The 23,346-nt window shown below is 40.7% G+C and overlaps 1 protein-coding gene across 5 annotated transcripts in view; it reads left to right on the forward strand.

The window, feature by feature from the left end:
• The window catches only part of DAAM1 (dishevelled associated activator of morphogenesis 1), a 166,616-nt gene that overhangs the window by 132,692 nt on the left and 10,578 nt on the right, over positions 1-23,346 (forward strand). For 4 of the 5 annotated variants that reach the window (XM_038544843.1, XM_038544845.1, XM_038544844.1 and 1 more), the window contains exons 16-22: positions 1,049-1,078; positions 2,187-2,293; positions 9,966-10,050; positions 14,920-15,026; positions 16,786-16,874; positions 17,724-17,892; positions 21,515-21,622. In XM_038544843.1, the coding sequence (XP_038400771.1) occupies positions 1,049-1,078; positions 2,187-2,293; positions 9,966-10,050; positions 14,920-15,026; positions 16,786-16,874; positions 17,724-17,892; positions 21,515-21,622 (695 nt within the window). The remainder of the gene's footprint in view (positions 1-1,048; positions 1,079-2,186; positions 2,294-9,965; positions 10,051-14,919; positions 15,027-16,785; positions 16,875-17,723; positions 17,893-21,514; positions 21,623-23,346) is intronic. The other variant, XM_038544847.1, reaches the window with a different exon arrangement.

Raw genomic sequence — 23,346 nt, forward strand, 5'->3', positions numbered from 1 at the left:
AAGCTATCCCTCCTTGTATGGGTAGAGCAAAAGAGGGACACGTTTTGTTTCTCACTGGAAGAATGATGTGAAACAGCTCATCTGTGTAAAATTGGCTTTGGCAGTGCTGCCAGGGCCAATGAGGCCTTAAGGAATCTGCTGAGCAACTGCTAGTTGTACAAGCAGTTGGCCTGAAAGCTGGGGTGTATTTTGCACACCAAAGCTTTACTCATTCCAGCATGACAAAAATATGTAAAGAAAACTGTAACTTTCTCTTAACATGCCAATTACTTCTTCTTCTTTCTCTTCTTCACTCCAAGTCTTATTCGGAGTATTTTAGGAAGAGGCTGTTGACCTTACATGCTTGAACAGCTATGAGGCAGTTGGGACAGGGCCACCAAGGGGCTGCACACAACATGATCACTTACTGTCTCTTAATTGCATGTTCTATCTTTCTCCTCATACCTATCCATAGTGCTGCCATGCATTGTTTGGACTCTCAAGGGATGCTGAGAGTTAATATTACCAACCTACATTGTTGAACTTGTCTTTTGTATTTTCTTAATCCTTCCTTATGTCACAAGAAGACAGGAATTTATTTCAACCTCTCCCTCCTTCCCCAAAAGCATGTTTTGCTGGTAGAACATGACTGTAGGAGTAGTTTCCTCAAGATGTTGGAATTGATTGATATTTTTCTGCTTCAAGTGAAAATTGTCATGTTGAATAAATGGAGCCCATTTCTCTTTCAAAGAGAATTTTTTCTGTTCCCAACTTGGGTCTTTCGTGGGGTGTTCTAAATCCTTTCTTCTCTGAATTTGATTTGTCCCCATTGAAAATTGTGTACAGCACATGTCATCTCTCTCCCCAGAATGCTTAGTTCTGTGCTCTTGTATCTTCAGCCAGCCTCTCCCATCTTCATCAACTCTCATTGCTGATCCTTGGGACATAAATCCTCTCTTACCCTGTGTCACTGATTTCCTTGACTACTTTGACTTTCTCCCACTTATTGCTGTGATTCTGAACTGCATGTGTCTGATTTGCCTTTTCCATGCCTCTGCCATGGCTGTAGGATTTCTTTGTGAACAGTAACTCCAAGCAGGTAAGTGAGCAACTACCTAAACCTTGCTTAATATAACTTCTTGGCTCACTGTCAAGCTCAAAATGTCTTGCTGATCCATTTTTTTTTTTTTTTTTTCAGATAGTGTAATGTAGTGCTTAGGTAACTCCGAGTTGGGTTTCAACTCTTAGCTGACATTTAGAGGTCTGCCTGAAATCTCAGCATGACAGGAGATAGGTGAAGTTTGATCACATGATGTCTCTTACTAAAAACTCCATATTGTCTTTGTTTTCCTAAGCTGTTACACAGTTCCAGAGCTCTTTGGTTTTCTTATATTTTAAAAATTCCATGATCCATTTTTAAAATTGATTCTGACCTTTAATAAAATTAAACTTGCTATTTATCAAGTTTGTATTTTCACCTTGATGCCCAGTTTACTCAAATAGTATTTTATATATCACTGTTTTATGCCTCTTCCACCATAAATTATGACTGGTCATCATTGCTTATAGCTTTTTGTACAGCAGCAGAGTATGCAAATAGTGTTTTGTTGTTAATTCAAGTAATTGAACTAATGCCTTGAACTGCCCTGTCTGTTATCCATCAGACTCCAGGGTAATGAAAGGTACCATCTGGACTTGGGAGCTTCCTGTTGCACATGAGGATGTTTGGGAGGATTTATTGTTCAGCTTTTTGAGTGCTCAGGATGCAAATGGTTCTGGAGTGAATGGACCCTGCAAATGGCCAGACTGGCAATGGCAAGCCTCGGCCGAGCTTGATTCATAGTGACAGTTCTTCTGTCTGCTGTCCATAGGGATTTGGGGGACAAAAGGAGAGCACCACTCACTGATAATTTATACACGCTTAGCATCTTCAACTTAGATGCGCTTTGTTCTTCCAAAAATGCTTTTTCAAATGTGGGTGGTCAGCTTTTCTTACTATTTCCCTTTGTCAACTAGATTTTAGCCCTTCGTTTCAATTCCACCACCTCCCTGTCCTCCCTCCCTTGTCATCTCAGCTTCGCCTGTGTGTGTGTGTGTGTGTGTGTGCGCGCGCGCACGCATAAACAAAAAACATAAAGGAAGAGTGTGTGTCTGAAGTCGGAATGTCCCTATTTGACTTTGATGGATTTCTTTCATGCTCTTTATAGAAAGAAGCAGATGCCATTGATGACACACTGAGTTCCAAACTTAAAGTCAAAGAGCTTTCGGTGATTGATGGTCGGAGAGCTCAGAATTGCAACATCCTTCTATCGAGGTATTGTTGATGCTGAATAAATATTTCTGGTAGGACCAACTTTTCTATCCTGTGGCTCCAAACCACGTGTTTATACTTGTTCTTTTCATCAGACTCTGCTGAGATTCAGTTCTTTGGATTCTCTCTTCTGTCTACGGTGAGGAGAATTCATGGCCCCTACTTTCCCTGAGTGGAATGTATCAGAGCTGGATGCTTGCTTTCTTGGAGTTTAACTTCTACAGACTCCTAAAGTTAAAGAGCAGAACATCCCAAATCAATGTTTTGTTTTGTTTATTTTTCCAGAGAGCCTGTAAACTGGACTTTACCTTTATTTATATTTCCTGGCTTTAGAGATATTTTGACTGTTGAGTAGCACTGTCACAGAATCAGCAGCAACAATGAAAGCTCTTTGTTTTATTTTGCTTTTCTAAATCACCTTTTTATGCGTCGGGTTTATGATTTCATGCTCTTTTTGAACATTTTTATGACTAAAAAGATATGTAAATCTCAAACCTTAGTGAAATGCTAATCTATCCATTTCAGCCCTGCTCAGAAATCTTTCTCATAATTAGTGAACCATCACAGCCTTGAAACTTGAAAAGAAAAAGGGGGGGTGGAATCTGCTTGTAGCTTCAGGCACTGTGTCAGGTCATCCTGGGCATTTCAAGTAGCTTTTCTGTATCTTAATTTCTTCTTTTCTCAAAAACGGACTTTTATGTTAGGCAAAGATACCTAATGCTTATGAGGTAAATGAAGATCCAGAATTTGGGAGCATTAAGTAGAAATCCCATTGATCCCATTCTAGAAAGAATGATGTATATGTATTAAAGTTGGTATAAGGTAGCTTCTCTTTCAGGGAAAGTAAAGAGTAAAAGTGACATTCTTTATTTTTTATTTATTTAGAGAGTACAAGCCAGGGGAGGGGCAGAGGCAGAGGAGGAGGGAGGGAATCTCAAGCACACTCTGCACTGAGCACTAAGCCCAGTGTGGGGCTCGATCTCAAGACCCTGAGATCAGAATCTGAGCTGAAATCGGACACTTACCCCAGTGTCCCAGCAGTCTTTATTTTTTAGATGGTCTTACAGTGAGTTTCTTTTAACACAAAGGACTGCAGCTTGGTTTACAGCATGGAACTTGATTATTAGTCAGATATATATTACTTCAGAGAGCAAATGTTCCTTTTAGTCAAAGAGAAATTGAAGCTGAGTGAGATCCCTGAATTTTAATACAACTAGTAAGGTAACATGAACCATCCTGTTAGCATTTCATTTCTGCCTTTGGCTGGAAGCTGTGTAAATGGCCAGGCCCTGTACTTAGCCCCACTTTTTCTTCCTGAACACATGCTCAGGAAGATACCAATGAAATAATCTGAAGGACTACTTACTTTTCTTCTATACTATGTATAATTCATTTTATTATAGTTTCTTTTTACAAGCCACATTTTTTTTTCAAGATTTTATTTGACAGAGAGAGAGTATAAGCAGGGGGAATGGCAGAGGGAAAAGTAGACTCCCCATCTAGCAGGGAGCCTAATGTGGGGCTCCCTCCCAGTTTCAGATCATAAACTGAGCTGAAAGCAGACTTAACCAACTGAGCCACCCAGGTACCTCAACAAGTCACATTCTTAATAGTGACAGTAAATGAAAATTTGGGGAAGTTTTTTCCCCCCTAGATCCTAGAATTTCTGCCTGTATTTTGTGCTTTTGCAATTTAGAGGAACACTTTTAGACAACTTGACAAAGGAAGCTATCACTATGAATTTCTATAGTACTTAAGTGCTCATAGGATTAAAATCTGTGACCTAGTTCCTCATAGACAGATTATTCTCAGCATGAGATGTCAATGAGGATAATAACACTAACACTGGTTATAGATGAGGTTAGAACTTTTTCTGGCAAATTTCCGATGCCATTATTGAAGGAATTATTTCATATTTGTGGCACACAATTTTCTTGTTACCTCAAAAGTGTCAGAGCCTAAAATTACTTAGAACTTGAGTGAATCTAAACTCTACAGAAGATAATTTTAAGAAATTGCCCTATGCCTATTAAATTATCTATTAAAATCCAATTTAATGAATGAGTGTTACTATAACGAGCATAATTAAAAAGCGCATTGTACATAACAAGGTAATTTTGAGTCCCAGTTGACCTTATGATAATTAGACCTTATGGATGAGGTTCCAAAACCTTCTTTCCCACAGAGGATTCAGCCCCACATGCTTTTCTGCTCCATGATCAATAGTTTTACTCTTGTCAGGAAAGCACAGGACTGATCTATAATGTGCTATCTGGTAAAGGTAACAAAAATGAAGCAAATTTAGTGTTAATTTGGGTTGTATTTAGTTGTTTAACCAGTCAGCAGTTCACCTTGCTTTCATTCTCCCCTCCTCATTGGCAGTGTGTTACCACACATGAAAGGAGCTAGGGGCTGTAAGGAAGGAAGAAATCTATGAAAGTGTGTGTGATGCTTTTTTCTTAGAGTTACGACTTTGGAGCATTTATCTACCTGGCACTACATGGGGTGCCACAGAACGGACCATGACTTGAGGTAGCACTGCCGCCTTTGAAAACTCGTGGCTAACTGGAGAAGAGAAACGACCTAGGCGAGGTGGCTTGTGAACAGCTCAGGCCTAGACTGATCCCACCTGGAGGAGCCAGGAGTTTAGCCAAGTGAGGACACCAACGGGGCTCCCCAGAGAAAGAGGGCCTCAAAGAGCAATTACAGTTATGTGGCAGGGGGATGGGAGGAGTTCTGAGGAGGCGCACAGAAGCCAAGGCACCCGAGAGGTTGGCACACAGCTAATAAGGAGAGCCCTGCAATTGTAGCAATTATCAATCGTAATGAATGAGGCTGGGCAAAACAGCCTGGGATCCATGCCTGGTGCCTTACATTGGTCAGTGGTCAGCCGGGGCGAAGCCATATCCTCCTCATCTGTAAAATGGAGATAAGGAGAGGACTGGCCTTGCAGTGGGCTCTCTCAGTGTGGGAGTTAGACCCAGTGTGTGTGAAGCAGCCACAGGGTACCTGCATGCAGTCGTTGTTCAGTTAGTGGCCTGTGTTTGTGCCCATGAGATCAAGAATCAGTGCAAGTTGTTTATTTTAATAAGGTTTTAAGTCTGCTCTCTAGGGTTTGCAGGACAAGTTGGAGAACAGGTTGAGAGCTGGCTGGGAGGGCAGCCATTAGATAGGAGGCTCTTCCTTATGCCCAGGTGCAACCTGACCAGAGACAGAATTGAGAGAGACACAACCCTCAGTAAGACCCAGACACTGGTTTTGTGCATGGGGACAATGAATAGGAATATTTCCAAGTAGATGTCAAGATTTCCTTCCTTTCCACACTTACCGTCTTTTTTCTTTTTTACTTATTTCATTCCCCAAGACTGGCTACCCAACCCTCTCTGTTTCTTACCGTGCTAACTAGGGATTTAATTCCGAGCAACACGGTGTTCTCACCAGATTCCACCACAGTATAAGCCTGTGGCGTATTCCATGGGGGATATTTTAATGAGCCCATATGTCTGCAGTGTTTGGTTATCCTTAAAAGCTCCTCCTTATCCCCACACTGAAGGAGTTAGTGGACCCTTTGGTCAGGGCACCTGCCACAGTCCTGCCCTGAGCAAAGAAAGGAGTCGGAAGGAAGGTCCTTCCTATCCCATAAGCTAAGCAGGGGAGGAAAGTGTAGGCCCTATACATGGAACTCACAGCCTTAGTGGCCAGGATCACTTGCATCTCCCAGAAGCAGACTGCCTGGAAGGTGTGAGTTTGAAGCAGAAGCTCCAGGCCATGAGAGGACCCTGCCTTACACAGACTGGATGCCTTACACAGACTGGAGACACTGCCTTACACATTCTTATACTGTAGAATGGACATGATGTTCCTTAAACTAAGAACCTCCACCTCAGGCCCTAGGCAGATTGAGCAACAACTTACTGGGTGTGTATATAGGCGACATGTGGCAATTTAAAATTTACTCTGCTTTATTCCCTAAAACAGACCTCTCCCTTCCCCCCCAAAAAGAAAGAAATTTGGAAGCTGGTTTATATTGCAAAATGAACCCACCTAAAATATACTTTTATGAAGTGTTGTGCCGTTCTTTTTTTCCAGATGCTCACTTAACATGGCAGCCAGGGTGTAGTAAACCACAAAAAGCTACTTTAAAGTAGGGGGATTTGGCTTAAATCCACTGAAGCAGAGCTAAGGCTGATCTAGCCATCCATCCTTAACTTATTTTAATTATGCCTGGATGTTTCAGTTCTCTTGGCAAATTTTTGAAATACTTGAGTGGAGCAAGGTAGACTTAAATACTGTTTTAAAATGGCTGGTTTGTTGCCTGCCTTTTAAAGAAAGTTAAAGTGGATGTCTCAAAAGTTGCCACCCTCCAGCATACCAGAACACTGCCAAGCCTTAAAAGCAATTAAAACATTAGAATTGGTAGGGTCCTTAAATTACAGAGATTAGCGACTCATTCTGTGGATGACAGATGATACTAAGAACTCGGCAACCTATAGAACCGTCCCAGGGGGCGGAGTACCCTTCTCTTCTTTCCCCAAGGGTACAGTTTCTTTGTCTGCTCCAACAGGCCACGTGCAAGGCAGTATGTTGACAGGTAGATTTTCTTAAGTACTATCCATTAAAGTCTCGAGTCTCTTTGTGGGACACATAAAGAGAAACCAAAATTGTTATGAATTAGAGCTAGTGTTTAGTCCAGACAGCCTCTGGGGGTTGAGAAGCATAAATATATACAATTTCAAAAGCAAGAAGTTCTGCACTCCATATGGGGAGCTAATGAAATGCAAATCTGATACTTCAAGTATTGTTCTCACTCTGATTTTCAACTCCTTTTCTTTTAAATGCAAAACAGAAGGACCCAGCAGAACTACACCATAAAGTAGTTTCTTCAGCTCAGTGTGAAAAGGACAGAGAACGAATTTATTTTTTTCTTACCAGTGGAGCTTTTCTCAGGATGACTATAGAGGTTTCCACAGCCAGTTGGTTTTCATTAGTGGCAGTTTCAACCTTCCTTAATGTTCCTGTTCCTTGGCCTTGTATGGCTGGACTGTGGTGTCTGTTCTTAACTGACTCAAAGCCTTTAGTGTCCTGGAATTGAGGGCTACCCAGAGCTGTACAGTGATGCCAGGATACGTGTTTACCCTATCAGATGTTTTACCCATGCCAACTTGGCCAAATTGTTCCAGTTAAATCTGGGGGTTTTCCATCCTGATGTTCTGGTGAAAATGTGTGTGGGGTAATGATTGTCCCAAGAATGACCAGAACAACCTGAAGAAGTCTCTCTAGCTCCAGGGAATTAGGATGGTACCACACCTCAGACTAAGTGATAGAATGGGTCTCATTTTAGAACATGGGCAATTTGGGGGTACCTGGGTGGCTCAGTCAGTTAAGCGTCTAACTCTTGATCTCAGGGTCATGAGATCAACATGGAGCCTCCTTAAGATTCTCGCTCTCCCTCTCCCTCTGCACCTTCCCTGCTTGTGCACAAGCACACACACATTCTCCTTCTTTCTTCCTCTCTAAAAAAAAAAAAGGCAATTTCACATATTGCCTGGATGCTATATTTGGATTTGAAAACATGAGATAAAAGAGAATGCTACTAGTATATGATTCACAAATTTGTTCCTTCCCTTTCCTACTTATTGGCATGTGAAACAACTTGCAGTGTAAATAGCAAAATGGGTGGTTTTACTGAGATAATGTTGAAATCTAGAGACGAGGGCAAGCCAAAGCTGTCCAGAGTGGGGTGTGTGTTGTCCAGGGTTCTTTCCTCCTTCTGTGGCTTTTGCGTCCACCTCTATATTCCTGCTGCCCTCATTTATCTGTGACAGAGCCAGGGTTTCTGCTTATCATTTGATTCTCCCAAACATTATAACCACCTTTAAAATAAGAATCCTGTCTTCTAATTTGTGTTTAATACTCTCAGTCTTGATGGATGTTGTGTACAGAGAGGAAACTGGTGAAATAATGAATGTGAGAGTGCTTTGGGAAGTGTTCCTGGTAAGGCTACTAAGCACTATGTAACAATCACGTAGCTATGTGTGACTGTTTAGGTTACATGAGTACTGTTGCTTCTTGTCCCTGGGGTAGAAAAGTCTGTGGTAGAGTAATACATATAGTTTAGTGAGCCTTATCTGTGTCCAGGCAGAGTGCTAAATGCTTCACATGCATTATATCACTCTGCAGATGAGAAATATGAAGGCTTAAAGACTTTATCCAAGGTTACATTGGTCCAGCACCATCACACAGGACAGGGGCCCCACCTGATGCCAAAGACCCTGACTTCAAATGTTACCTGTGAAGGCTGTACATCTTGCTCTGTGTTTGTGTGTTTATATTTTTATGTCTAGGCCTAAATGTGATTTTTTTGAAGATCATAGACTAGAACAGACCAAATAATGTTAATATGCCACGATAGTGGAAGTTTAATAAGGAAATAAGATTTTTTCTAAGTAAGTCTGGATCTAATGCTTACAAATAGAACAAAAGAGTGACTCTGTTGTTCTAGCTAATGATCTGATTAAGATCCCCCCTCCCGCATTAAGACTATTGGTTGTGTCTAATAAAAACACATTTTTACAAGTATGTTTTAATTTCATGACTCTTCTTTATAGTCCACACAAACTTTGTTGTCCTGACATAATCAAGACATAAATCCTTAATTAAATTAGTAAATCATATAAAGTTATGGTAAACAGAAAACAGATTTGTGATTAAATTCTTCCCTATAAGATAGTAAGTAGATAAGCAGATTTGTAAAAGGAATTTGGAATTAAGAATCAAGAGTTTCAGGTTTGTGTTAAGATATTGCCACTTTCCATATGTTTGATCTTGAGCAAATCACTTGGTCATCCTAAGCCTCAGTTTCGCCCTCCATTAAAAAAAAAAAAAAAAAAAAAAAAAAAAAAAAAGGCCATCACAGTTATTTTAAACCTCTATCCATATATGTGAAAATTCCTCAACCATGAAGTGCCTTATGCATTTTATACTGTGTACTAACTATTCAACTTTTTAATAATAACAGATTTCAAGCTTTTAAAAATCCATTTTTTACTCTGAAAGTAAAATTTAAACATTCCTGATAAATAATCAAGTTAAGAATTTAGTTTTTCAGGGCGCCTGGGTAGCTCAGTAGGTTAAGCATCCAACTCTTGATTTCAGCTCAGGTCATGATCTCAGGGTTGTGAGGTTGGGCTCTGTGCTGGGCATGGAGCCTGCTTGAGATTCTCTCCTTTTGCCTCTGTGCCTCCCCTTGCATGTACATGCATACATGTGCACATGCTCTTTTTCTCTCAAATACATAAATCTTAAAAAAAGAATTTAATTTTTCTCTTTCATCTACAATTTATGGATACTATATATTAAAGAAAATGGTATGTATAGGTGTTTTCTCTATTTCTCATCCCCCAATCCCTTACTTAAGGAAACTAAACAATAAGACATAACAGCTTTCTTCTCTGTGTCAGCAGAACATTACAAAGTCCTGAAAGAATGTTAAAGCACTTTCAAAATACTATTTTTAGGTGCAATATTGTCAGGAAATAAGCTTTCACTAAAAGATTTTGAAAAAAAAAACAGTTCTTGAAAATCAGCAGCTGGAGTAGCAGAATGCATTATCTTGTGTTAAAATTTAATACTCACCCAATAATGTTAACAACAGAATAAAATATTCTTTATCCAGGTTGAAACTGTCCAATGATGAAATCAAACGGGCAATTCTAACAATGGACGAGCAGGAGGATCTGCCCAAGGACATGTTGGAACAGGTGAGCTGCCAGACATATCTCAGAGCGTAAGTGACAACTGGCTTTCAGCAGGGAGTGGGATATTGAGAAAATCTTGTTGCTGGTGGATAATTTTCTCATCTCTGAACCAAGGTTGAATGTGGCACTCTTAAGAGAGTTTATTCTCTCATTGCTCCTCAAAATGTTGGGTGAGAAGGAAGGTCACAAGTTTGTCAAATGCCTGGGACCCACAAAGCCAGATTCTGTCCCTCATGCTGCAGTTAGTTAAGCTATTATGCCTCCAAAAAAAAAAAAAAAAAAACCTGTTATGCCTCCATAGGTCATACAAATCTACTAGCTTTAGGGAAGTCTGTTTGACAGGAATATGGAGAACCTCACTAGCTTACGAGATCACAGACTACTATGTAAACTGATTCATTACTGAATTCTTAATACAGTTTGTGTCTTGGCCTTGATTCACCATTCCGACACCACAGAAGTTACTGTTAAACCCCTAGCTCTGTGATCTGCATCGAAATTATTCATATTAACCATGGCCAGGCAAGCTGAATATAGTGACTTCGCCTCTCTTCGTGCAGTATTCCTATAACACAATCTGTGTCGCCACTCCAACTCTGTTAGGTATTTCTCAGCAGATTTGTTCATTTGTCCCCCAAATGACAGTGTTGTTGAACTAGCAGATGTTTCAGGGATTATTACCTGTCTCTTGGTCTGGCCCTAAATTTTTCTGTGCTATATGGAGAACATCTCCACACTCTGAGACTGTTCTGCTTGTCTCATTGTCCTTGGTACAAAATCCTATTTTGAGTGTTTTTTGTCTATAGGTCCACCTTTGTTAGTGCCAGGTCCACTTATGGTTAACTGTGGACACCCATGATCCTGAGCCAGACTGAACTTGAGGTCTCATTAGTAGGTGTGCTCAGCTCCCAGAAGCAGAGGAAAAGGCTATTTTGTGGTGTTAACGGTTATCTTGGATGGCATGGCTGCTCCAGGGGGAGTGCCTATCTGCTTATGCATTTTCTATAGTGTTCTCACCAATGTCCTAAAAGGCCTCAGACATAGAGCAGGATGGAGCAGTGTGTGCAGGATCATCATACCCCAGTGCACCTGCCCTACCTAAAACATGCAGCTGGAATCATCCTGGGGAAGCCCTCATACCTAGCAATGGACCAAGTTGTTATGCTATCCTTTCTGAAGTTTGACCTAGTTATTAATAGTTAATGACTGTATATTCTATTAGGATACTTTGTGTACAAATAGTTTATACATAATTCCTAAATCAAGAATTAACTGTTTAGAGCATTTTACTCTGCACACTCTTCCCTCTCCATCTGCATACCAGTCCTAACAAGGGTCTCTGCCCAAAATTGCATCCCAGTTCCCCGCTGCCCCCTCTCTGGCCCCCAGGTGACTCTGCACTCTGGTTGCCCACATCACAAGCTGCTCACACAAAGGGAAGAACTATGTGGAAAGCTACTTTGGTCCTTAGGCCTTCAGCCCCTATTGACAAGGTCATATGTTTAAAATTCCACAAGATCTGTTTACTGTGAAATCGCATCCAGCAAAATTCCTCCTTGAGGGAAGGGATTTCAAAATCCTGCCAAAAGGGCTTGCAGTGCAAATAGAATTTACCTCAAATAAATACAAGTAAGAAAATCAATCTACTGAAGCAGAATCTGGCCAAGTGGGATACTTTTGACCTGGTCTACCCCAATAATTCTGTGTCTTACTCTCTGGTCATCTACCGTACTCTTCCTTTTCCTATCTTATTCTGCTATTCTTCCTCTGCTTCCTCTTCTTCACACAGCACTTCTCCCAGACAAACTTTGAAGCCAGCATCTCTTTACTCCTAGTTATGATTTGCATGTGAGCCACATTCATTCCCTCCTCTCCTGTGTTTAGCTCAGAACTCAGGCAAGATTGATACACTGCTGTTTCTCGGAATGCATACCTTTCCCCTCATTCCCAGGTGTTGGTCTAATTCTTCATTCCTCTCTTAAAGCTATCCTTACATAATCTGTCACTTGCCTCTGCTTTGGGAAGGACTGAACCTTTAGCATGTGCTTCTTGCAGTGTTCACAAAAGAGAGCAAGTGATTGTGCTCTGGTGAACAGGGACCTATGGGCTTAGCACACACAAACCAGTGTGTGTTGTGGGGGAAAGGGGAATCCCTGAGACTGGAACTGAATTTCCTTGCCCAGGAGATAAAAGGCCAAACTAAGGGGAAAAAAACAGTCTTTTTCTCTGTCTCCCTTCTCCCTTGCCTTACTACCTTCTTCCCTGCACTGAGGAAGAGGAAGAGGAAGAAGATACTTGTCCTGTCCACTGGCACCACTTGAACACAGGAACATAAATGTCTAGAATCTATCAGGCCACCAGACCATTGATCCTGCCGGCATCCACATCCATTACATCCCATTAGAAATAAAGTGTCTCTCTGGCCTCTGCTCTGGCCCAGGCGTTCCTTCTGCTCAGAGACCTGGCCACACCAGAGGACCCTGTCCCCCTCTCCTAGATCTTACACCTTTCCCTCTTGACTCTTAACTTGTTCAAGTCTCAGCCTTTCACAAAACACCTTTTAATACACACATGCCCATCTAGCTACTGTGCTCTCTCTTGTGATACAAGCAAAGTTCCTGAAAGCTTGTCCACACTCACCTCCTGTTAACTCTTCCTCACCTCCCTAAAGCTGTTTTCACCAAGGACTCACCACTTCCTTGTTGCCAAAGCTAGGGGACACTTTGCAGACCTTATCTTCCTTGATTTGCTACTGGTATGTGATACCACAGGCCATGTTCCATGGTGAAATGTGTTTCTTTGGCATTTCATTGTCTCCTCTGAAGATTCTTCCTCTTGTCCTCATTCCTCAAACACTGGCTTCCAAAAAAACAAAAAACAAACAAAAAAAACCACTGGCTTCCCTTCAGCCCTGCTTTCTCTTGATGGTTCCCCTAGTTACCTCACTTACATCCTTGCATGTTACAACCACTATCAGTGCTTTCTCTTCCAAACAGATCTCTAGGATGTCAGACCCATTTGATCACTACTTGGCTCTCTTGCCAGTATTTCAAGCACTAAACTCACTTTCTCCCCACCCATTCTCCCCCAGCCATTTCTTTCTGGGTTTCCTGTTATATTCTGTATACATTGTTGCCTAAACCAGAAAGCCTGGACCTCATCCTTTTGACCCTCTACTGTGATGCGTCCCATCAATAAGTCAGGCCAGTTCCATTCAATCCCCCTAAATAGCTCTCGAATCTACCCACTACCCAATCCAGGCCACCATCCTCTCTCCTGGATTATTGTACCAACAGTCTAATTACAGCCCCTTAATACTTTTGATCCTTTCTAATTATTTCTCCATTCTGTGAGCATGGTGGTCTTTTTAAAAATGTAAATTCATTCCCCTACTTAAAGTTTTAAGTCCTATCCCAGAACCCTTAAAAATAAAGACTGAATTTCTGATAAGGTTCTTACTGCTCCCTGACTTTGACCACTGCTGCACTTCCCCACTGCCATTACAGCTGTTCTACTTGCACAGATGCTGTGCTGTGCATCCCAGACCCTGGCACATGATATGCACTCTGCTTGGAATATATTTCTGATCACATACCATTCACCTATAGTTCTAATTCTCTTTCCCTGCTGGTGGCACCCAGACTGACTGCCTTTTCTGAGGTCCCTTCCTTAAATCCAACAAATTTTGGAAGCCTACTAAATGAACCATCCAAATGCCAGCTTCAAGTTATGGGGAGAATCTTGGGGTCCAGAGGGTCAATGTCATTAAAAAAATGTATATATCCAAGGGCACTCGATCTGGAAAATAGTACACATGGACAAGACTGTGGATGTATACACACATATTTGTAACTTTAAAGGAAATCAGACACAGAGTACTTTTCAACTTTATTATTGTTATTTCTCCTACATTGCATGCTCATTTATTCCACCAAAATAAAATATGGAATCCAAAACTTCAAATCCTACTGTATTCTTCTCATCCATCTCTACGTGGAGCAAAAAATGAAATGGAATTAGATAAGCCAGAGAAATAAACAAGTTGAATGGAAAATACACATAGAATTCATTCCAGCATGATGTAATAGAAAAAAGCATTGAGCTAGGAGTCAGAGACCTGAGTTCTATTTCTGACAATTACGTAAAGTTTTTTTGTAATCCTGGGTGACTGGCTTTGTCTCTCTGATCCTCAGTTGTATCATCTTCTAATGAGAGTGTTGAATCTCCAAAGTCCCCTCTAATGGTCTATGCAAAATGGATCCTGGTAAAGAGCTTCTACAATCTGATTTGAGAGACAGTATAGAATAGAGCGGTGCCAGGAATGCATCTTAATGCCAATTTCACTACTTAAAAGTAAAAAAGATTAAAAATATTTTTTAAAAAGTAAAAACAAATTTTCAATTTTATTGAAATATTAACATACATCACTATAAATTTAAAGTGTGCGGCATAGTAATTTAACTTACAAATATGAAATAACTACTGCAGTAAGTGTAGTTGGTAGCATCGATCATGTCCTATAGATTCAATAAAAAAGAGGAGAAGAAAAAACTCTTCCTTGTGATGACAATACTTAGAAGTGACCTTCTTAACAACTCTCCTTATCCTATACATTATATAGCAGTGTTAGCTATAGTCCTCATACCATCCCTAGAACTTAATTTATCTAATAACTGGGAGTTGGTACCTTTTGACCACCTAACTGGAAAGATTTAAATTTTGTACTGTATCTTAACAATGACCTGTACGCAGAACTTATAAAGTAAATAAAAGTTACTGTCTCATCTTGGGGCAAATTAACTGAAAGAATGAAAAATTACTGCAAGCATCTAGTTATAAACCTCAGTTTTAATACCTGCATGTACATTTTAGCTCTTGAAATTTGTTCCCGAAAAAAGTGATATTGACCTGTTAGAGGAACATAAACATGAACTGGATCGGATGGCCAAGGCGGATAGATTCCTTTTCGAAATGAGCCGGTGAGTTTGAAAATGCATAAAATGTGAACATGCCCCTTACCTTTCTAAGGAAGTTAAACTTTCAATTCTCGTTGAATTATTTGGGCCAATAACCTGGCTTAACTTGAAGCCTTTTTAAATTACAAAATCTTCATAAGTCTGAGCTGTGTGGAATTTGTTTTGTTTATGTGAGTTCTTGCCCGTGGGTGAGCCAGGTTTAGTATTTCTTCATAATTACCTCTAGTTCTGGACCTAAACAAGTCATAACTTTTCCTGGCTCCAGTCAGTGTCATTCTCCCCACCACTTTGACTGCTTTGGGATTGTATCTCACTTCTCCCTATACCTCAGCATCTCAAAGACTGGACAGACTCAGCAGTGTTGACCTGGAGCCCACATAAATGAATAGCTAGGGTCTGGATGTCAAATCATGACATATGCAGACATCTCTAATCAATCATGGCATACTTCCCACAGAGCTTGGCAAGCATTCTCAACCCTTCTCCAGAAAACCCAGAGGCAGCCACTGCTTCATAATTTTGTTTGGCATGTGAGCAGAGTCTACTTGCCATCCCAGGCCTGGAAAATTGATTCTGCATTAGATAAGGACCAATGGCCCTGAGACTCTCATTCAACCCCCCAGGCAGAGCTCTTTCCCTGAGTTCCAAAGGCCTAGGAGTATAGCCAAGGTGAACTTACTTATCTGTCATTCTACATTTCTGCCATATCTGGACTTATTTCTGTTATTCCATCTCATCTTGCCATTTTATATACTACTATAGGACAAAGGATGGTTTTGGAATTTTGATAGGTGTGCTCAGCAAGCCTGTGTGTGGATAAATAGATGACCACCCACAGTAGCTGCCATTTGTAATTGTCTTGATCCATGCATGCATCAAAGATCCTCCTTGATCCTCCTATCAGCCCTTCCAGGAGGACTTTGGGTAGGGAGGTATTCTCTTCCATCTAATGGAGGAGTTTAGTTACCTGTTGAAGGTCACCTAACAAGAGGAGAACCTGGGCTGCAAACCCAGGTCTGTCTGATTATATGGGGCTACTGGACTGAAGTTTCCACTAGAGAACAGGTAAGGCAGTGATTTGATTTCAGAAGGCCTTGGCAAGAATACCGGCCCTCACCCTCTCAGCAGCAGCAACTTCTCTTAGTGGTGACCAGAGACCAGTTTGCACCCTCCTATCTCTAGTCACTAGTTGCTATCTTGGAAGGCAGAAGCCTGCCATCCCTGAGGGGAGCAGATAGGGAGCTAAGGGTAAAGAAAGAGGATGGTTTGGAGACATGAGTGGGAAGAGAATGCTATGAGGAGAGAATGCTGGAGACAAGTTTTACCCTATAGCTTTGACAAACTTTGTGGAAAGTTAAGAAGCATAGGAGACATGTAGGAAACAGCTCCTTATTTGCTGCAGAATGGGGAGGCTTTTATATTTTCATTCCTTTTTATCCTCTGTCCATAGGAGCTCCTGGGACTCTGAGGAAGGGAAAGAGGCAACTCTCATTTTCTTTTGCCCAGTCTGATTAGAGCTAAGGATCCTGCTGCCATTGCCCGAATAATGCCTGTTGGTTGGAGGGAAATGGGCTCTCCAAGCAAAGTGGCCTCATTTCCTGTGCTCCTGTCCAGGAGAGGATTTGTGTGTGTGTGTGTGTGTGTGTGTGTGTGTGTGTGTGTTGGGGGATATGCTCTAAGGTACCTCCACCTCCATACCCGTTGAGTGAACATAGACATATTAAGTACATAAATGTTCATCAGTCCATGCTTGCTCTTACAGAATTAATCATTATCAACAAAGACTACAATCACTGTACTTCAAAAAGAAGTTTGCAGAGCGTGTGGCAGAAGTGAAACCGAAAGTAGAAGGTAAAGTCAAGCCTCCAGACTGATAATGATGTTCATCATAAGTGCCCATATGCAAGTACAATACAAGTGCAGATAGTAAACAGGATCCCTTGGGTGATTTTTTTCCTTAAAATCCTTTGGAATTCTGATGAGTAAGTACTTAGGTCCATACTTGGCCCTCTGGCCTAGCCTGGGTTTTGGACCTCACAGCACATCTCCTGGGCTCCTCTGTAGAAGTGGGCTTTTCACATCCTGGGTGTTGGTGAGAAATATATTTGACTGCTGCTAGCGTTAAATCTGTAACTAGCTTTATCACAGTGATGCTTTACTAGATATTTCTAAGGGAAGATTTAAGGCTATTAAAATTTTAAGTGTTTGTAATATAGGAAGCTAAAGAGCACAGCCACAGAATGCAGGCTGGGCTCAGGACCCTGCTCAAGCTCCAATCCCTGATGACACCTGCAAGCTCTAACACGAAACACTTTGGGCCGGTGTTTCTGTCAATAGAATTGATTAGCAATCCTGTTGATCTGACTCATACCAGGCAAGAAAGTGTGTGCATAGGAATGTGGGAAATGCAATCACTTTTTCTGTATTTCTAACTGCTTACAATTAATGAGTCACCCAAGAACAGGACTAAGAAAGGATAGGGTTGTGCAACTGTCTGTGGGTCTGTTGAACAACATCAGCTGGTTATCCCTGTCTCTTGGCTCTGTGCTTCTGGTTTGGGTGTTTTGTAAGTGCTCCCTGGTAGTCTAATAACCCGGTCTTACATCTTCAGTATCTGCTCTCAGGTGTGTGGATTAAGGATGGGTATCACTGAGAAGTCTTGGTTGTAGTAGTTGTGTTTATGTGTGCTTTGTTTTGAAGCAATTCGTTCTGGCTCAGAAGAGGTGTTTAAGAGCAGCGCGCTGAAGCAGTTGCTAGAGGTGGTTTTGGCATTTGGAAATTACATGAATAAAGGCCAAAGAGGCAATGCATATGGATTCAAGATATCCAGCCTAAACAAGATTGCTGACACAAAATCTAGTATTGACAAGTAAGTATGGTACCTTCTAGCACTTGGAGGATCCAGGAGCTTAGGTCAGGGCCCCTGTGGGCCTCCTGGGCCTCCCCAATACTGCAGCCTCTGGTTTGCTTGTCTCTTGCTCAGGCTTATTCTTTCTCCAGCATTGACTTCTTTCTTTTCTCCTAATCACAAATAACCCTAAATAACCCATTAGGCCAATTATCCTTCATCCATTTTCAGTCCCCAGGGATATTATTGTCTAAATTTTCAGGTTTTCTTGGATAAACTTTTTATTATGGTGTAATACACTAAAGGTAAGTCCACCAATCATAAATGTACAGCTGGATGAATTTTCACAAGTTGGACCTCTGTTTAAACTAGTGCCCAGGGATCCCTGGGTGGCGCAGCGGTTTGGCGCCTGCCTTTGGCCCAGGGCGCGATCCTGGAGACCCAGGATCGAATCCCACGTCGGGCTCCCGGTGCATGGAGCCTGCTTCTCCCTCTGTCTGTGTCTCTGCCTCTCTCTCTCTCTCTGTGTGACTATCATAAATAAATAAATAAAAAAAATTTGAAAAAAAAAAAATTAAACTAGTGCCCAGATCAAGAAACACAATGTGACCTGTGTGCTACTGGTCTCCTCAAGACCTGAGTCATGGCCCCTCCACAGAGAACTGTGTTCCAGGGAAAAGAAAAAAACTGACAGTTGATTATAAAATGTGAAGCTTGTTGGAGTTTTAGGGTATGTCTTCCTTCCTTTATACATTGAAGCTAGCAACTATTAAAAAAATTATGAGGTATTAATACACTTTGGCTTGTTACTGTTAAGCTGCTCCTTTTAAGACTCCTCAAAATGCTTCATAGAAAGTGTATTTAAGTGATTGGATTCTTGTTAGAAACACTAAGAGGTGAAAATGCTCTGGTGTCATTAACAGGTAGGATCATTAGGCATAGTAACACTAGTTTCCCTGTGAGCTGTTTCTCTAAGGTTCCTACTGACTTCAAAGCAACTTGCACAGTTGTTTCTAAGATAAACTTCTCTGCATCCAAATTCTTTTTAGAAATATGGACTGTTCACCATAATTATTGCCACTAGCAAAGCTTTTTACCCCATATTTTCTATATAATTAGTGATACATAGCATTATGGCAACCCTGAATCCATCCTATAAGAAGCAATGTGTTGTAGAGCTAAAGCTTTTTTTTTTTTTTTTTTTTTTTGCATCATGTAGAGATAGATTAACAAAGGACAGCTGTGCTGTCACCACCTTATTTTTAATGTAAGCACTTGATCCTTCCAGAGCAGTTTCATATTTGGTTGTGTGGAGTACATAGGCTGAGTGCTACATCACCTGTTGTCAGATAAAGAAACTGAGGCAGTGTCAAGTGGCTCATTTAGCTTGCCTAAGATCAAAGGCAAGGTATTTGGCCTCGCAGGTATATGATACCTGTTCTATTGTCCTCAGCTCTACTCAACAACAAATGGATTTGATCTTATTTGGAAGGTGTAGTAGGTAACTGCAACATCTTACCTGCATATAACAAGCAGTCGCCTTTTTAAGGAAGTGTGTTCTCTTCAACTTGAGAGAACTTGCAAGTTGGAGAGGAAGAATACCTTCACTACCAGTTAGTGCCTTTCCTCCCTCTCTGTTATCCCCTTCTTTTGTTCATCTCTCTCTGTCCCTTGATACCCTCTGCACCATCATTACTGATAACCTGGCACTTCCTTTGTGATTATCTGCTTACTGAAGTTACTATAGAATTTAATATGCGAGCTTTTTCAAAATAATTAAAAACATTTCTGATCTCTTTCCTCTTCTTCCTGTGACTATTTGGTCCCTAGGAATAGTACCAGGGGCTTATAAACCCATAGTGCCCAGCAGACTGCCTTGTGATAAGTAGTTATTCAGTGAATGTTCAGTTGAATCTGATAAGACAGCACAAGGATGGAACAGTCAGCAATGAAGGGTACATTCACTCTGCTTTAAAGGCTTGTTTCCAGTAATACCAGTGAATAAGCAGATGTATGGCTGTTGTGTGGTTTTTCATTCTTCAAGAATTTCTATTCAGTCAAATGAGGTGTTATTTGTATAGCTAACAAATGTGAATGTTTGATCTAGTACGAAATCTTTCTACACTATGAAAAGTATATGTGGTTAATTAAATTAAGTTTCTCTTAATAACAAAGCATCTCTAAAACAAGTGAAGAGAAATGGCTCTATTCTTTCTTGTAATGGTAGCCAGGATTTTGGTCCCTCACGCAGCAAGCACATGGGCCGACACTTAGGTTCTGTGAACAGCAAGACTGAAATAGAAGGGTAACAGCTCAATATCTGCAAAGTAAATGGCTAGAATCACTAGCTACTGCTTTACTTTGCAGAGCTATTGTTTTCTAATTATTTCTTAAAGCAAGAAAAATAAAGGAAAAGTTTTTTCACATGTGGGTCAGTTGACTCAGAGGAATGGGATTACATTGACTTTTATGAAGGTGCAGGGGTAACCAGAAATGAAAACCATTTCATTATTATGGGAAAGGAAATTGACAACTCTTCTTCCCTTTAGTTGGAGGTGAGTAGGGCTCTTGTGACTTAGCCTCGTAAATTAGCAAAGTAACTGCCTAAAAATGATGAATATGTTTTTAAAAAATACGTTTCTGTCCTCTTGATTATGGTAACTTTCATTAGACTAGTGGTTCTTGATCCTGGCTCTTAGAGTTACTGTGGAGGGGATTTAAAAATACCCAAGCCTGGCCCCACCTCATTCCAATGAAATAAATCTCAGGTTGGCCCAGGCATATGGGGTCCAGGGGACTGTAATGTGCATGGAGTCAGGGACAACAGGACCAGACCACCACAGCTTGGCCTAACAGAGAGTGTTATCAGACATCCACTTTTTCAACCCAGGTCAGTCAGGGTTCAGTCCTGTCACCACCAAAGACGGATCTGGGTTATATAGTTAGGAGCTGAAGTGTTGCTAAAATTAGGAAATGGATTTTGGGCTTCAAAGATGTCCTAGCCTTGATGGCACAGTCCTGGTCCACTCCCAGGCCCAGCCCTAAACCAGGGCGCCTTCTAACTTTCTGACCACCCTTTGCTACAACAGCAAAACATATGAGTCAGAGGGGACAAAAGCTAGCAAAATAAATAGTTGCAGTGGTGGAGTAGTCCTCATAGAGTTGAAAAAACTTAAATGAGAATGATCAATAAATTCTTATTAGTGAGTTGCTGCTGTGTACTTTTAAATTTGACAAATAGCTGTCCTATGCAGCAAACTAAACATCCCTCAGTCCCTCTCCCCCCCTCACTGCATCCTTCTTGGTGTGAAACTCAGGATACACCTTGTCTTTGGTAGGTATGTTCCCACTGACTGTGGTTCCAGTTCATTTCCATCATCCAGATTTTGAAGGATGCTTGTTATGAGCCACAGTAGTAAATCTTCCCTTTTGAAAGTATATGCTTCCTTTAGTCATATAGTTATGTAAGTCTCATGTAGGCTCTCCCCTTATTCCCTTCTCTTGAGAATCCCTGCCTTAAAGGGGTCTCCAAAGTTTGAAATGAATGCAAGAATATAGTGTTCTTGCAGGTTCAGCTGCTTGGACATGCAAATCATATATAGATATTAACCATGTTTAATACTTTTTCCTTTTTTAATTGTAGGAACATTACACTTTTGCACTATCTCATAACTATTGTGGAAAATAAATACCCCAAGGTCCTCAATCTCAATGAAGAACTGCGGGACATTCCTCAAGCAGCAAAAGTAAAGTAAGTACTTATAGGGAATTGTTTTAGTTTTTTAAAAATCACTTGGACTGTGCTTTAGTCATTGAGGTAGTTAGCTGGCATTGCATGAAGAGGGCCCTTCTGTTGGCTTTCCCCTGAATAGCATGTGAAGTAAAGTTTGAATCCCATCCAAGTCACTGAAATACGTTACATGGTTTTGAATATATATGTTTCCTAGCTCCTTTGGACTACTCCTACATGTATTTTTTAACTTTCAGAAAACCTAATTTTCTGAATTGTTAAGAGTATAAGAAAGGAATGTGGTTTCACTAGTACTTTGAAAAGGTAGTTCTATTAATAAATACAGGTAGGAGCACCCATAGTTAATGAGGATACATAGCTAAGCAAATAGAACTTAAGTGTCAGGATGTTGCCAGTAATTTTCACATGTGCACACACTCTCAGAAACCAAGGCAGCCTTTTCATGGAAAGCAGTCTTTATGCAAATGAAGAAACTAAAAATAAAATGGAAAGTTGCCAAACTTTTGCCACAGACTTCACACCACTTTTCAGAGACGGAAGAGCAGGCAGTTTTTCTTTTTGGTCTTCCCTCCTTCTCTTGGCCCTTTAAAAATAAAATGTGTGTGTGTGTGTGTGTGTGTGTGTGTGTGTGTGTGTGTATTTAAAACTGCATCTTTTTACAGTGAATTTGGAAAGTATGATAAGCAGGCTAATCTTTTCCCTCATTTTGTAGAATTTGGTAGAAATGCGAGACATGAAATTAAAAGGTTAAAGTAAATGAAATATTGGTGAATTTTAAGCAAATTCATCTGAATTATCTGAGAGAATCAGGTTATAATCTCTGATGTTTAAAAGCCATCAAATAGAAAGTTTTATGGGAGAAACCTAGGAAAATTTTTCCATACAAAAAAAAAAAAAGGGGGGGAGAGACAATGAAATCTAGTTAGTACAACTTTAAGAAATATCATTAACAATTGAAATTTAAGCCATTACCAGGGTACCTGGCTGGCTCTGTCAGTAGAACATGCCACTCTTGATTGAGTTGAGTTTGAACCTCACGTTGGGTGTACAGATTACTTAAAAATAATCCTTTTAGGTATTTTTAGGCATCCTTTTAGGGGTGCCCGGGTTGCTTCAGTCTTCAGCTCAGGTCATAATCCCAGGATCCTGAGATCAAGCCCTGCATTGGGCTCCCTGCTTGGACGGAAGCCTGCTTCTCCCACTCCCTCTGCTCTCTCTCTCTTATGCTCTCTCAAATAAATAAATAAAATCTTAAAAAAAAATTATTAAAAAAAAAAAGAAATCTAAGCCATCACCTTGTAATGTTCATATGACCAGAGCTTTGGTGAAAAGCAATGTACTGGGGATCCCTGGGTGGCTCAGCAGTTTAGCGCCTGCCTTTGGCCCAGGGCGCGATCCTGGAGTCCTGGAATCAAGTCCCGCGTCGGGTTCCCAGCGTGGAGCCTGCTTCTCCCTCTGCCTGTGTCTCCACCTCTCTCTCTCTCTCTCTCTCTCTCTCTCTCTCTCAAATAAATAAATAAATAAATAAATCTTTAAAAAAAGCAAAAGAAGAAAAGCAAATGTACTGATTACAAAGAGTACAATATGAGCATGATTGTGGATAAGACAGTTTTTTTTACTTGTTCGAAGGGAGCCACATAATGGCAAAAAGCTTATTTCCACATATAATAATTTGCTTAAGTGAGATTTTAATCTATAAAATATACCTGCTATTTGTGGGAAAC

Source organism: Canis lupus, chromosome 8, assembly GCF_011100685.1.
Source record: "Canis lupus familiaris isolate Mischka breed German Shepherd chromosome 8, alternate assembly UU_Cfam_GSD_1.0, whole genome shotgun sequence".
Classification (NCBI taxonomy): domain Eukaryota; kingdom Metazoa; phylum Chordata; class Mammalia; order Carnivora; family Canidae; genus Canis; species Canis lupus.